The 16,491-nt window shown below is 44.2% G+C and overlaps 1 protein-coding gene across 6 annotated transcripts in view; it reads left to right on the forward strand.

Moving 5' to 3' along the window:
- The window catches only part of NOS1AP (nitric oxide synthase 1 adaptor protein), a 295,134-nt gene that overhangs the window by 82,234 nt on the left and 196,409 nt on the right, over positions 1–16,491 (forward strand). For all 6 annotated transcript variants that reach the window (XM_077156709.1, XM_077156707.1, XM_077156708.1 and 3 more), the window contains exon 2: positions 80–151. In XM_077156709.1, coding sequence (XP_077012824.1) covers positions 80–151 — 72 coding nt within the window. The remainder of the gene's footprint in view (positions 1–79; positions 152–16,491) is intronic.

The raw sequence follows: 16,491 nt of genomic DNA on the forward strand, positions 1-16,491 counted from the left end.
TCCTTCCACCATTAACATTCTGTGATTAGGGACCCTGGCAATGCTTCTTCTCAATGAGCGTTTCACTTCTTCCCCACAGTACGTAGGAAGCCTGGATGTGCCGAGACCTAACAGCAGGGTGGAAATCGTGGCTGCCATGCGCCGGATACGGGTGAGTGGCCAGAGCGGGCAGAGTGGCCGGAGGGGATGCTGTGGGGAGGTGTCTCGGCTGCTGGCCCTTTTAGATAGTTCTGAAGGTGCCAGAAGGGATGGCTGCCTGCTTTGTTCTTTGCAGACCCTCAGACCTCTTCTATCTGTCCCATCCAGGAAAGCTGTTCTGAGTTGGGTGGTTGATCTTGACTAAAGGCCAAGGTTAAAAATGAGTGTGTGATGGCTGGTGGAGTACTGTCCTCCCTCTCTCATGACCTGCTGTTGTCACACTGAGATACATGCTCACACTTGAGGGTGGGGGGAGTCTACCAGGGGCTGAGAGAGAATGAAGTGTCTTTTTGAATCAAAGATGTTAGAGAAGAGGTTTGGTAATGAGTTGGTAATTGGCTCAAAACGTTAAAAAAATTAAACAATGTACTGTGATATAGAATATAAAAGTCACTTGAATTTTTAAGAACAATTGTGAAATTTCAATAAAGTAGCTTTGGTTGGCGATTTCAGTCTCTGTGAGTGCGTGTGCATTCTCTCCTGCCATTTTGTGCACTCAAGGAGAATTTGGTTAGAGTTGAGTAAGCATCCCATCCTCTCGCTTTCAGATCTGTGATGCACAAAGCAGAGAATGAATAAGAATTAAGTTGTCTTCTGACCCCTGGCTAGGAGTCTATCCATGTGCTTTCCACAGAAACAGAAGAAATTACCGTGGACTTGAACATTCCAAAGATAGGTTTGGGATCAGTCAAATGGATTATAATTATATTTTTTAGAGAGAACTGGTGGTTGGAGGAGGCTGGATAGGTTGTCTCTGGAGGACAGTTGCTCATTGTCCTTTAGAATAATCTGCTCACCTAAATGAAAAGCATTCAGCAGGTCCTGGGAGCTTCGCTTCATTTTCCTTTGCCAGTTTTACTTGCAGTCAATTCTTGATCTGATTGACAGAAACCTCAAATCAATGAGAGCACCTCTGGGAAGAAAATTAGCATGTTTGCTGCTCTTTCTCCCAGCAATTCATCAGACCAATAAAATAATCTTTTCTCACCTTGACCTTCCCAGTCTTTCAGTGTTTTTTTTATTGAGTTGCATTTATTGAAACTACAATTAGATGTAATGCTGTTTTCATGGATATAGTAAGTTGTGAAGTGGGAGTCATGCTACCCTCATTTTATAGATTAAAACTGAGGCTCAGAGAGGTGAGTGAAGAGTCACGGGGTGGAGGGAGTGGCATGTGATCTGAAAGTAGGTCTCCTCTTGGTCTCATGAGAACACGCAAATTTCAGCACCCCCTTTGGCTTCAGACTTGGCCATCTGTGATTTCCAGGCCTTTTCTTCCTTTGCTTTCTAGCTCACATAGAAAGCACAGAGGCCTTGGTTGGGGGAATATCTGGGTTTGGGCTGCTTGCTGCTCCCACCACATTGTCCTTGCTGCTGTGATGAGAAATTCTGGAGCTGGAGCTGGCCTCTTCTTGGGGTCTCAACCCCAAAGTCTCTCTTTTAAATTCGTATTTCAGTAAGCAACAAGAAACATGTTGTTGTTAGAGTCACTATCACTTTTTGAAGTTGTATCTGTCAATAGTGGTAGCTATCAAGATTTAAGAGCTGCTATTTATTCAGCACCTACTGTGTCAGATGCTCTGTTAGACTTTTTAATATTGAAATGATATTTTAGCATTTTACTTATTATTTACACCTACTTAGATCAGGGGAGGTTATTATGATTACATTTTATAGATGAGGAATGGGCAGCTGGGGTTAAATAGTTCATTCTAGGTCAAATCACTGATTATAGGTGGAGCTGGGATTCACAACTCAGGGCTGTGCTGCATCCTTTGTGGCTCTTTGTGGAGCTAATTTGGGTGATGATCCCCCTGTTGGGGAACCAAAGGAGTAGGACCGTGAACCTTCCCAGGAAGAGAGGTGATGGCAAAAACACAAGTTTATAGCATGAGCAGAAGGAGAAGAAAACATGACCTTGAAGTGGGGGGGCAGGCCAGGATGGGGACTCGTTCGTTGTGCCGGGGGCCTGTAGGCTTCAGACCAGCATGGCCCTGGGCTCCTCTTCCAGCCCCCACGGCCTGTGCACCTCTGCCTGCAGCTCCCTTCCCTTTGAGCTGTTTCTAGCACTTTCTAAGCAGCCCGTTAAATTAGAGGGAGGAATTAATTGGTCAGAAAGCTCTTTGGCCTGGCCGTCCAGTCTTGTTCAGTCTGGCCACCATTAATGGCAAGAGCTCTGGGTGCGTTTTCCCTGAACCCCATAATTCATTGCTGGGTTCCGGCTGCTATTTTCTCCTCTTTCCTCCCTTCCTTATGCTGTTTGGGCTGTCATTACAGCTGTCAGGGACTGGGACGTGGGATTTTTGTGTACAGGACTATTTTTGACTTTGTCCTTTCATGTTGAATGGTGCCAGGCTGACATGGGGCAGGAAACTGTAGGGTTTTGGTTGCTGGATGTTCTTGTGTTTTCATGAGATGGGTCCCGCAGATTGGCCAGCAAAGCAGAGTGTCCTCAGTGAAAAAGTTTTTTTTTTTTTTTACTTTTTAAAATTTTATTTTTTTAAATACCAAAAAACACAAAGCAGATGCAAACATTCCTGTTTTGATCATTCCGTTCTACATATATAATCAGTAATTGTGAAGAAGTTTTGACAAGGGTCCCAGTGCTTGACGTCTGTGAAATGCTTTGTGCCTTGGTGAGCCCTTTCCCTGCCAGACCCTGCTGCGCTGCTCCGGAGCTCTGCCCTGGCCAGTGGATGGGTCAGTCATGATTGTCTCCATTTTTCAGCTGAGACAGCACTCAGGGAGCCCAGCCCCATCCTTGAGCTGGGTCTATCAGGTGTGTGGATTCTTGTTCCTTCCTCAGTTCCATAGCCCTGTGCTGATTCTTAGATAAATATATGGGCTTTGTTGATTTGACTTGTTTTCTCTTTCCCTATTTCTAATTTGGTCTCCCACCGTCTTGATTTTCTTTCTAAATTTATGTTATTTCTTGGGCATCTTTTTTTTTACAGAATTTCTTTTTCCTTAGTGACACCTATACCCTCTTGGGTGTTGGTCCTTTCAATAGATGGTTTTCCTGTCCTGGTAAGGAACTGTTGGACCAGAACCTCTAGTGTTTTGACTATTTCAGGGTGGCCGTGGGAAACAGGAGATGCAGTCACGTTGGGTTGCAGGTTGCTTGCTGTCACGGGGCCTCCTGACCTGACTGCTCCACCGTAGGGCCTGGGGCTCCCTGTTTTGCACGTCTCAGTACTAGATTTGGGACTGTCCCCTGTGGAAGGTTGTGACCTCCGTGTTAGCATGGTCCTTGGTACCAGGAGGCACCTGAACAGATGAACTCATCAGGGCTTCCTCAATAGCCCCCTGGAATTTAGCCCTTTCATCTTCTGCTTCTCTAACAATCCCGGAAGCACAATCACCTGTGGTCACCCCTGGGACACTCTGCTGCCTCCGGCTTGTGACCAGCATTGGTCTGTTCCTGGCATAGTGTGTTTGTCCGTAGAGTGGACACCAGCTCAAACAAGGGCAGAGGAACAAGTAAGGAGGAGATTCAGTCCTGCCTCAGCTGGGGAAGGGTGTTTAGTGCTTTCTCTGCCCTAGACTAATAATCATTAATCACAGATATATTTATAAATCCCATATTTACTACTTTAAAAAAATACTCTTACATACTTTGTTTCATTTGATCAGCCCAATGTGTTTCTTTGTAACCTGTTTTTGATGAGGAGGTGGCTGAGTGTGGAGAGAGGAAGGGGACACTGTCTCACCATCCACGCTGACCAGCACTCTTGTATGTGTTTTTTTCATTCATCTGTTCATTCATTCATTCATCAGATATGATTTGAGCACTCATTCTGCCTGGTACTCTGTTGAGTGCTGAATTCAGCCATGAACAAGACAGGGACACTGTGTAACTAGTGAAAAGACAAGACGCTAAAAAGGCAAGTAACTGGAGTCTAACCTAGTTGGAGGCATGATAGGGAGGACCTTGTGGAGGACTGAGAGATGGATTAGCAGGTGCTACAGCCAGATGGCCCCTGAGATGAGGATATGGAGGCTCAGAGAGAGCTTACAGCTCTTGGAGAGAAGTGACCACATTGTGATTATCTTTGAATCCTGTGGTTTAGAGCTATACACCTCAGGAAAACATGTTCATAAACTTAGCCCATTCCTGTGGGTGTGAACTCTTGCCAGTAGGACTTTCCATGAGGTTACCTTAGATTAGATGTGGCCCAGGATGTGTCTTAGTCCTGTAACTGAAGGCCTATTGGGTGGGGGGAGGTCATAGAGAGAAAAAAGCCACAGAAGGAGCAATCAGAAGCTGAAAGCAGAACCTAAAGAGAAGGGAGAGGCCAGGAGAGGCTGTGGCCATGTGACAGAGGAGCCCAGGAGCAGGGGTCACCGGCAGCCAGCCCCAGAATGCCAGTTTTCGGGAAGAAATCATCACCTTGATGATGCCTTGTTTTGCACTTCTCCTAGTCTCAAATTATGAGCCAATAAATTCCTGTTTAAGCCAACCCATGTGTGGAATTTGTTTTAGCAACATGGAAACTAAAACAAACCCCAGGGGCCTCCTTAACCATTAGTATATACTTTTCAGTAGCAGTTGTTGAAGAATGCGTGGCTTAAATGTATTTCCCACTGAAAGGCACCTGCTTCAACCCAGCCTGTTATGTACTTCAGACACCCCAAATCGTAGCACATTGTGTTTGAAGGGACTGTAATGGGAGCTTATCAGTTTGTCCACTGGGTCTTACCAAGGGAAAAGTGAGGCCCAAGGTCACATAGGAGGAAGTCCCAGACCTGATGCCTGGCTTGGCGCACTGTCCACAGCTGTGTAAAAAAGCCAGTGGAAGTTCATTACACGTTTTTTTTTTGCTTCCTTGTTTTCTTTGGATACTTCGAGGGACTTTCATTGATTCTTTGGGAGTTGGGCGGCCTATGGAGAGTTCTGTCAAACTGAGCTGAGGTGAACTGCAGTGATGGTAGCCAGTAACTTCCGGTGTCTTATCTCCCTCTTTCTTTGCCCATAATCTGGGATTTGCCAGTTTCCCCAAGGCTGAAAGAGGTGTCTTTAACCAGTGCGCTCATGCACACGCACGCAGCGACCTTTGTCTGCTCCATCATGCCTCACTCTTAAGAGTGCCTCAGTTTCCCTCACCTTCCATATTTAATTACTATAAACTTGTTGTCTTCAAAACACAGAAATGTAATTCATATCTTACAGTTTGAGAGGTCAGAAATATGTAATGGATTTATGCAGCTGAAATCAAGGAGTTGGCAGGCCTGAGTTCCTCCTGGAGGCCTGAGGGAAGAATCTGTTCCTTGCCTTTTCTAGCTTCTAGAGATGCCTGCATTTTGGCCTGTGGCCATATCACTTTGACTTCTACTTCCATTGTCATTTCTCCCTCTAACTCTGACTTTCCTACATCCTGCTTGCACTTATAAGGACACTTGTAGTTACATTGGTCCCAATTGGATGAAACAGAATAATTGCCCCATCTCAAGATTTTTAATCATGTCTACCAAGTTCTTTTTGCTATGAAAGGTATAGTAATCTAAGATTATCCTAATCTTAGGGATTAGGATGTAGGCATTTTGGGTGGTGGGGTTTGGGGGAGGGTGGAATTCTGCTTGCCACATCTTCCTTGTTTATTGTCCACTTCAGAAAAAAAAAAAAAGAGTAGAAGATGCGAATAGGTTATACTGAGTCATGGAGTACAGATCAAGCTTGCATGTCTTCTGACTCCAGATCTGATGCTTTCCCCACACTGTGCCAGCTTCCTGACATTGGGTTTACCCATAGATTATCCTCCGATCCTCCCAGGCAAGAAGGGAGGAAGCGAACAGTCTCTTCAATAAATGGTGCCTAGAGAACTGGATATCCATACGCAAAAGAATGAAAGAGGACCCGTACCTCACACTCTGTACAAAAGTTAACTCAAAATGGATCAAAGATCTAAACATTAGGTCTAAGACCATAAAACAGAGGAAAATGTAGGGAGATATCTTATGAAACTAACAATTGGAGGCGGTTTTATGGACCTTAAACCTAAAGCAAGAGCACTGAAGAAAGAAAGAAATAAATGGGAGCTCCTCAAAATTAAACACTTTTGTGCATCAGAGAACTTCATCAAGACTGTAGAAAGACAGCCTACACAATGGGAGACAATATTTGGAAACGACATATCAGATAAAGGTCTAGTATCCAGAATTTATAAAGAGATTGTTCAACTCAACAACAAAAAGACAGCCAACCCAATTACAAAATGGGAAAAAGACTTGAATAGACACCTCTCAGAAGAGGAAATACAAATGGCCAAAAGGCACATGAAGAGATGCTCAATGTCCCTGGCCATTAGAGAAATGCAAATCAAAACCACAATGAGATATCATCTCACACTCACCAGAATGGCCATTATCAACAAAACAGAAAATGACAAGTGCTGGAGAGGATGTGGAGAAAGAGGCACACTTATCCACTGTTGGTGGGAATGTCAAATGGTGCAACCACTGTGAAAGGCAGTTTGGCGGTTCCTCAAAAAACTGAATATAGAATTGCCATACAACCCAGCAATACCATTGCTGGGAATCTACTCAAAGGACTTAAGGGCAAAGACACAAACGGACATTTGCACACCAATGTTTATAGCAGCATTATTTATAATTGCAAAGAGATGGAAACAGCCAAAATGTCCATCAACAGACAAGTGGCTAAACAAACTGTGGTATATACATACGATGGAATATTATGCAGCTTTAGGACAGAATAAACTTATGAAGCATGTAATAACATGGATGGACCTAGAGAACATTATGCTTAGTGAGTCTAGCCAAAAACTAAAGGACAAATACTGTATGGTCCCACTGATGTGAACCGACATTTGAGAATATACTTGAAATATGTCATTGGTAACAAAGACCAGCAGGAGTTAGAAACAGGGTAAGATAATGGGTAATTGGAGCTGAAGGGATACAGACTGTGCAACAGGACTAGATACAAAAACTAAAAAATGGACAGCACAATACTACCTAATTGTAATGTAATTATGTTAAAACACTGAATGAAGCTGCATCTGAGCTATAGTTTTGTTTGTTTGTTTGTGTTTTAAAAATTTTTTTAATTTTTTATTTATTATTATTATTATTATTATTATTTTTATTTTTTACTCTATATTATCATTCTATATCTTTTTCTGTTGTTTTGCTAGTTCTTTTCCTAAATCGATGCAAATGTACTAAGAAATGATGATCATACGTCTATGTGATGATGTTAAGAGTTACTGATTGCATATGTAGAATGGAATGATTTCTAAATGTTGTGTTAATTTTTTTTTAATTAATTAAAAAAAAAGAAAAAAAAGAAGGGAGGAAGCACTAGAGATACTTCCCAGAAGCATCTGGATTATTATTCCACTCTTTGTCTTCCAGAAGTTCTAACTTTTGAGAAAGTGCTGGCTGGAAGAGGAGGCGTTTCAGCCAGCACTTTCTGAAAGAGGAGAGTGAGAGAAGAGAGACTATATTGCCTTTTCTTTAGCTGTACATCTTAGAACAGTTCAGAAGTTCAAGGAAGTTCTGTTATCCCAGGTGGGTCCACCACCAGGAATGGTGCTTATTTGAAGGTTGCTGATGAAGGGTGAGGAGTGGCCAGTGATGCTGACATTAGCCGTCATGCCTAATATAGCTGAATTCAGCAGCCATATATTCAGCCTGATTTGAGTGTCCTTTGTTCCCAGATATCAACACTATTTCCTGCCACATCTTCTTTTAGCTTCCTTGGAAAAGTGGTGCTGAGTAGAAAGAGCTCCCGATGAGGAATAATGAGACGTGGGCTTGAGCCTTGACTTGGCAAGTTCTCTAGCTGCCGTTAATCTGAGTTTCCTTGTTTATAAAAAAGACAGGCCATGGTACTTGTTTTGTCTCTCTGGTGCCATTGTTGGAGCTGAGATAATGTGTGGAAAATACTTCGTAAACCATAAAGAGCTACTTATTCTCATTGATATCATTTTTATACCTTCGTTGGGGTATCAAAGCATTTCAGAAATGGAGATAAATTCCGTGACAGATATTGAGCTGCCTCATCTAGCTCCCTTTTATAGCCAGTGCCTTTTCTCAGACTTCAGCCCAAACATTACTTCCTTGGGAAGGTCTTCCCCGTCTAGGTCATTTTGTCCTCCAGCATGTTCTTATGGCACCCCCCCATCTCCTTAATAGCACTTGTCACAGCTGTAGTTTTCCTGTATTTGTGTTATATATGAGGGCAAGGACTGAGTCTGTTTTTGGCTCATCATCATATTCTCTGTATCTGGCACAGTTTCCCACCTGTGATCACTGGGTATTTGTTGAGTGACAGAGTCGATTAATCTTAGTTCATAACCATGAGAGCATAAAATAGTAAAACCCTTTACTCTAGGAGGCTCCTCAGAGGGCAAACCAGGTAGGAGTTCACCAAAGTCAGACTTGACCAGTTGTGTAACTGCCTGGTGTGTTGAGAACAGGCTGCAGTGCTGGGCTGCCCCATGCCAGTTGGTGTTTCATTACTTCCTCACCTTTGGGATGTGTTGTTGCTGCTGGAAGGGGAAAGGAGGTGGCATATTAGTGAATCTTCTGTGCTGGAAGGGGACAGCTGCCCTTGTGGCCAAAGCCCAGATTTCTGGCTGTTAAAGAATTAGAGGATAGGTCCCTGCAGTAGAAATTTGGGGGACGTCAACGGTGCAGCTCATTGAGGGACCAGTGCATCCTCAGCACTGGAGGGATGTGTGTTTGCATCAGATGGTACTCAGAGATATTGAATCTTTCCTTATGGCCCCTCTGACTGTGGGCTGGGAAAACTCTTGGTCACACTACAGACCACTTTCAAAACAGTCCAGCATGGGATCAGAGTTTCCTCTTTGCCAGTGACTTGGCTTCTTGGGTGTGCTGCTAAGATTGGTTGTTGGTCGGTAGCCTTGAACAGAATGGGCTGGTAACTTAGGGAATGGCTAAAGCCCTCCCCTGCCTCTCTGTTCCTGTCCAGTATCCCCAGCACTTCCAGAAACTTCTCTCATGGGGAAAAAAAGCAAACATAAGAACCAAAGAGAGCATCTAGGAACTGGTTGGACTAGTGGCTTTATGGAGGCAGCAACTGGGCTTGTTAATGCCTCATGTCTGTACAAGTGTTTCCTACTCCAGCAGCAAAAACCCTTTACTCCAGGAGGCTCCTCAGAGGGCAAATCAGGAAGGAGTTCACCAAAGTCAGACCTGACCAGTTGTGTAACTGCCTGGTGTATTGAGAACAGGCTGCAGTGCTGGGCTGCACCATGCCAGTTGGTGTTTCATTACTTCATGCACATGGCATCTTCATGTAGTCAGCTACAGAATCCATGTTTACCCCTTACAGAAGTCTTTACACAGGAATCACTGCATCCCTTATATAGCTTTCTCCCTAAGTGGTTCTCCTCAGCATCATTCACTCCTTAGTCATTAATTGTTTTCCTTCTCTTCCCCAGTTCAGCATTGGCAGGTCTACTTTGAACAGCTAAAGTTATAATACTAATCTCTCATTGTTTCAGCATGAGTGTATTAGTTTACTATGGCTATTGTAAAGAAATAACCACAAACTGTTATTGTAAACAACATGAATTTATTATCTTATAGTTCTGAAAGCTAGAAGTCTAAAATAGGTTTTATGGGGCTAAGCCCAAGGTATTAGTGGAGCTGGGTCCCTTCTGGAAGCTTTGGGGAAAGTTCGTTCCTTGCCTTTTCCAACTTCTAGAGGCTGCCTGAATTCCTTGGCTCCTGTCCCTCCCATCTTCAAAGCCAGCAATTTCATCACTCCGACATCTGCTTCCATTGTCATGTCTCCTTCTCTGACTCTTCTGCCTCTCTCTCTTCACTGATAAGAACCCTTGTGGCTATACTTCTCCCCTCTCCCAGAAATCCAGGATAATCTTCTTATCTCCAGTTCCTTAACTTAATCATACCTGCATGGTTTCTTTTGCCATGTGAGGTGACATATTCACGGGTTTTGGGTATTAGGATGTTAGGCTGGTTTGAAACTGTCGTGTACCCCAGAAAAACCATGTTCTTTAATTCTTATTCAGCATTGCTAGGAGGGATCTTTTTTACTGTCTCCATGGAGATATAACCTACCCAGTTGTGGGTGGTACCTTTTGATTAGGTGGGTTCCATAGAGATGTGTCCCCACCCATTGAAGGTGGGGTTACTTACTGGAGCCCTTTATGAGGGAACCATTTTGGAAAAAAAGCTTCAGGGCCAACAGGGTCCACACAGCCAGATACCTTTGGAGATGAAGAAGAAAAACACCCCTGGGGAAGCCTTATGAAATGATGAAATGAGGAGCAAAAGCTAGCAGATGCCAGCCATGTGCCTTCCAAGCTGACAGAGGTGTTCTAGAGGGCATCAGCCTTTCTTGAGATGAGGTAGCCTCTTGTCGGTGCCTTAATTTGACATTAGAGCTGTGAATATGAAACTTAATAAATTCCCTTTGTAAAGGCCATTCCATTTCTGGTACATTGCATTCCAGCAGCTTTAGCAAACCAAAACAGATGTGGACATCTTTGGGGGTGGGGTGGAGGAAATTATTCTGCTTACCACAGTGAGATTAGATTATTAGGGCCATTGCAGGGATGGGCAAGATTCCTGTCCTCCATCTCACCTGAGATGCTGAGGTATATTGGGGTCAGGAAGAACTAAATTGGGTTCCTGCTCCTTTTATTTGCTAGTTGAATGACTTTGCACATGCTACTTAACCTGTCAGTCTTTGGTTAGTGATCAGTAAAACTGGAATAATATGCTTTTGGCGATATATTTTACAGTGGTATGCGAATGCATGCAAAGCACCAGGTGCAGTGCCTACAACATGGATTCTGCACCATAAATAATAGTTCCTTTCCCTCTTTTCTAATTAGTGTGTATTGGGCATGGACAGTGGGGTCAGAAAACCTTTCAAGTTGGCTGCCAGGCATAGATAAGCCCTGAGATATGCTAGCTATTATTATTGAAGTCACAAATTTGATTGCTTTGTGGACTAATTCCTTTTTTTTATATTTACCTAGTCTATAGATTAGTGTTTCTCAAAATCAGTTCTGTGGCTCTCTTCTAAGGGCTCTGAGAGTTCTGTATAAGAATTTTAAAAATGTGTGTTTTCATCTCTCCTAAAGACAACAAAGTAAAGTAAGCCTGTTCTGGAGTCTTAGAACGGCCACCCCATAACTGAGCATTGTCATCTGATTTTATTGTCCGCATTTGCTTTTGCCTGCTTGTACTGGTGCCAAGTAGTTCTTTTATATTTGTCCTACATTGAAGAAAAATAACAGAAACTCCTTAATATGTGTATAAAGAATTCCCATAAGGTGAAAGACAAATGACTTCACTTTGCAATGTTATGAATTAAGATTTTGCAGCGGTTGAAATAGAGAAAATTTGTCAGAAAAACAGAGTTAGCCTGTGGCTGATGGTGCTGTAGGGAGGGCTGATATTTAAAAGTTCCGTTGTGGGGAGTGGATGAGTTGCTCATGAGCAGTGTTTGTTCTGGTTATGGTTGCACTCTCTTCTCTGAGTTGTTGGATCCTGCGCCACCCTAGCTGTCAACATTCTGAGTATCACCCGTGAGGGTGGGTATACCAGACTCGGAAGACTTGGGGACCGTAGTCACTGCCATAGTCCTGTTGGAAACAGTGGTTGGATTTCAGTTAAAACAAACAAACAAGCAAAAAAAAAAAGTTCTTCACTGACATTGACACTTTTAATATGAATTTATTGGTTATGTAATTTTGTGTTTAATTTATCAATTTGTATTGTATTAATACAATAATAAAATTAAATATTTAATTTTATAATTATATATTAATAAATAAATTAATTTAATTTATCAATTGTATTAGACCTATATGCTAAGTGGCTGACATTTAAATTGTTTCACCTATTTAAATAATGTTATAACAAACATGATTTGCCAACACTGGGAGTTTGTAGCAAGTTTTTTCTTTGAAATGGGCCCAGAAAACACTTGTTGTGGATTGAGCAGTGTGTGATAGGATGTTTACAGCCAGAGGAAGAAAGGAAAGGAAAGCCAAAGGGAGAAGCCAGTGCACTTTCTTAGAGATACCGGGGTGAGACGTTCTCATTAATATAAAGAATGGTACATGATGGAAGAACCTAATTTTTTTCTCCCATTCATGTAAAAATTCTGCTGACTTCCTTATATGAGCCAGTATTGGTCTTGGGGATACAGCTGGGGATACAGCTGGCTACAAAACAAATCCCTGTCTTCATGCGACTTATGTTTTGGGTGTTGGGAGTGGGGTGGGTGGAGGAGACAAGTATACATTATAATATCGCAAGTAAACGTGATGCAGAAAGATAAAGCAGGGCATGGAGATAGTGCCAGGAGGTGGAAAGTAGGGTTCTTTTTAATAGAGGATTGTTGGGGAAGGCCTCTGGGTTACAGTGACCTTTGAGCTTCTAGAGAAGTGACTAAAAAGAGGGAGTGAGCCATGGGGGTTTCTGGGGAAGAGTGTCCCAGCCGGTGGGCTCAGCAAGTGCAAAAGCCTTCGTTGTGGGCTTTGCAAGTTCATGGAACAAGCCGGAAGGCTGATGTGGCTGGGGACTCATGATCCCAAGGGAGAATGGTAGGTTATTTCCAGGAATTTGTTCCCAGGAATCATACCTGGCGAGAATCTGGTTCTCTGAGTACCTACTGAACGCCTGACCACACATGGGGAAATGTGTTTATCTTCCCCTTGAATCTGCACCAGACTGAACAGTTGCTTAGCATGAGAAACTTCGGTTTTGCTCCTGCAGTCAGCAATTTGGGAATGATTTTTAAACTGGGGCAGAGGCTGCTGAGTACATTATCTGTGAGCAGAGAAGACATAGTAAGAATCACTTGTTATCAAAGTCAAACATGCTTGCTTTTAAATAAAGTGTGTTGCTTTATTACAGTCATTTATTGAAAACAGAAAGAAATAGTGTAATTGAATTTTCACTGGGATGTTTGCATTTTACAGTTTTCAGTTCATGGCAGGGACCCCTAGCTCTGTCCACAGATTCTTGCATGGACCTGCTTAATTCTTGGGGGTCATTTTGAAGCCAACAGTGTTTACGCATCACACCAGGAGGACGTGCAGAACTGCCGTCCATTGCTGCTTCAGTAACCAGCCCTTGGGGACCCATTTACTCCTTTTCCTGGCATTGGTACAGGTTGCCGTGAGCATCTGCTTGTTTTGATGACTTTTTCTGTGACCCTTTGCAGTCAGTGTGTTACACAAGCTTTGATGTGGGGCTGGTTTCCTCTTGGGACCAAGAGCAGCATATTGTAGGATGGCAGGGGGTGAGGGTGGGGGTGGGCTTGGGGGTGTGCAGTGTCTGACCATGGGACAGAATGCCCTCAGCATTGCACTCTGCAGACCTGAGCTGCCTGGGGGTCAACCTCATTGACCCCTGCTGAAGGGCCTTAATTCATTACTTAGGTAGCACTTTATACTCGTTTAAGTGACATTTCATGTTCTCTGGCATCTAATTTTAGTCTTTAATAATCCCATAAAAAGCAGGTGTTGTCTCTATTTAACAAAGAAGTGTTCTAGAAATGTGAAATGGCTTACTCAAACGAATCGCATTGTTGCCCTCATCAGTAAGAACATAGTTGTCTTATGTTTCTGTGTCTGGCTCCGTGCTAAGTACTTCACAAGTCTTATGTTATTTGATCCTCACAATATATAACCCCGTAAGGCATAGCTATAATCATCCCATCTTATATATGAGGAAACTAAGGTACAGGGAAGTTAAATATCTTGCTTTAGGTCACAGAACTGGTAAGTGGGAATTCTAGGATTTGCTCCAGAGCTTGGACGTGGCACCGTTATAGTATCAGAGCCAAGATAACACTCTGGTCTACTTAATCCTAGGCTCAGGGATTCTACACGAAGGTGCTGTGGTCCCTGCTTTACCAAATGTCAGTCCACCCAGGCTTGTCTGTGTCCCTAACTGTGCTTCTCCCCAGTGTGTGAGCACCGCCAGCAGTGTACAGCATTAGATGTAAATAACACGGGCATCATCTGATTTTTATAAACTTCTTTTTGGAGCTTAAGACTTATATATCCCATGCGACATCCCCATCTGGAGATCCCACAGGCACCTTCGGTTCAGTGTGCCAGAAACTGAATTAATCATTTCTGCAGCCTTTTTTCTCTTCTCTGAAGCCCATCCCATGCAATTTTTTCCTTCCTCTGTTTCCTCAGCTCACAGAAAGAACTCTTATTCATCTAGAAGTGTAATTTAGAAACTTGAGAGCACCTTAGACTCTTCTCTGTCCTTAACCCTCTATATTAGTGACCCTTCTTGATTTTACTTTCTGAAGAGTCTTAAATGTGGACCTCACTGTCCATCCCTCCCTGTGGAGGCCCGTGTCATTTTATTGTGTGGACCTTTGTGGTATCCTTAATTGTCCCCCTCCTGTCCGTCCTCCACACTCGGCCTGACTTATCTAGCTAAATGCAATTCTATGGGAGCTGTTCTATTTAAGACCATCGGGATGATCTGTCACCTCCAGGTTGGAGTTTCAACTCTGAGCAAGGCATGTTGCCTCCTCCTGGCACCTCAAGCCACAGCAGTGGTCCAGGTGCTCCCAGTGCCCTGCACATGTCCTGCTGGGACCCCCCCCCCCCCCACTCCTGCTGGTCCTGCTGCCTGGGAAGCACCCCCTTCTCAATGTGGCCAGTTGGTCTCATCAGGACTCAGCCAGCCTTCTGCTGCTTCCACCAGCTGGCTCAGGCTTTCGTCCTTCCCAGAAACTTTCCCCGATGCCTGCACAGTGGTCTGCCCCCTTTGTGTGTCACCATCATGCTCTACAGAGCTCTCTGTCTCTGCATTTACCAGTGCATTTGCCACTTGAGGTCGGATACTCTGACAATCATCTTGAGAACCAAGAGGTGAATTACTCAGCTGCTAGTTCTGCATTTGTAGAACAGGGATAAGGTCAACCCCATTGGAATTAAATGCAGTAATAGGTGTCAGCTCGTTAACACAGTGTCCAGCCCATTACGGACACTCAGTGAGTGGCCATCCCTATTGTGTGTTTGACTGGAGAGAAGCTGTCTCCACACTATTGCTTACTGAAATGTTTCCTTCTCGACTGCTCTAGACTTGGAGGAAGAAGCCTAGGTTTATTTCCCTGCTCTACCACCTTGACTTTGGGTGAGTTAATTCCTTTGACCTCAGGCTTTCCATCTGTAAAGTGAGAGTCATATTTGGTCTTTTACCTCAAAGCTGGTTTTTTGGCTTTTTTTGGGGGGGGGGGGTGTATGTTCCTAGAATTGAACCCTGGTCTCCCGCATCGAAGGCGAGCATTCAACCACTGAACCACCCATGCACCCCTCACAGCTGTTTTGGGAGGTTAAATGAGACGGTGCATGGATGGCTTTGTAGATTGCCAAGCGCATGTACAGACAGATGTTTGTTGGCTCGGAAGACAGCGAGAAAGGGCAGCATAAGCCCCTTTGGCCAGGGCCCCTTGCTGGGTGGAAGCTCTGCCTCCTGGCCTTACTCCTTGGTTGAATCTGGTCCATTCAACAGGTCCAGATCAAAAACCTGCCCAGCAGAGCCGTCACCGTGTACTGTGTACAGCACCCAGCCCCCTGGCATTGAATCAGTGTGAAAGACAGTGGGGCCGCTGCTGCTATGCTTTCTCCTCCTGCTACACTAAGTCTTCTCCTTCCTGGAGAGGCAGTTAATGCGGGACAGTTGGCTGTGGTAATGATGCATCATCCCCACAGCGAGCTCTACCCTGCTCTCTAACCAGCTGGAATCCCCCTTGGAGTGTGATATTAGCAATTTATCCTTTTTGTCCTTAACCACTAACCATCCTGAGAAGTCTTGGCATCCTCCTTTGCTGCTGTTCTCAGTCTCATTATTGCAGGGCTTATTGAGTAGGTTGGAGTGTAACCCCTGGCTTTCTCTTACCAAAAACAGTCGTGCCAAGATCTTTTCTTCTTACACAGCCTCTCTTTTCCAGCTGCCTGAACCCTAGGCCCCCTCTCCTCCCCTTTTAGAGGCACAGTGGGGAGAGTTCCTGGTTTGATGCATTACTTGGCCAGGACATGTATCCTGAGCAAGGAACTTAACTGTCCCTGACTGCAGGGTTTGAGGCTGCAGGAGATGGCCATGAAACCCATCTCTGCGAGGGCAGTCAGTCTCCCACATCCTCTTCCAAGACCTCTCCTGGGCTTCTCTCCTTCCCACATCCTCACGGGGATTTGGCCTTTGCCCTGCCTTTGGCCTTTGCCCTGTGATTGGGCTTCCATCCCCATTCCCAGGGCAGCCCAGCTTCGGGCGTCACAGGAAGGACACACT

The sequence above is a fragment of the Tamandua tetradactyla genome, chromosome 4 (assembly GCF_023851605.1).
Source record: "Tamandua tetradactyla isolate mTamTet1 chromosome 4, mTamTet1.pri, whole genome shotgun sequence".
NCBI classification, from domain to species: Eukaryota; Metazoa; Chordata; class Mammalia; order Pilosa; family Myrmecophagidae; genus Tamandua; species Tamandua tetradactyla.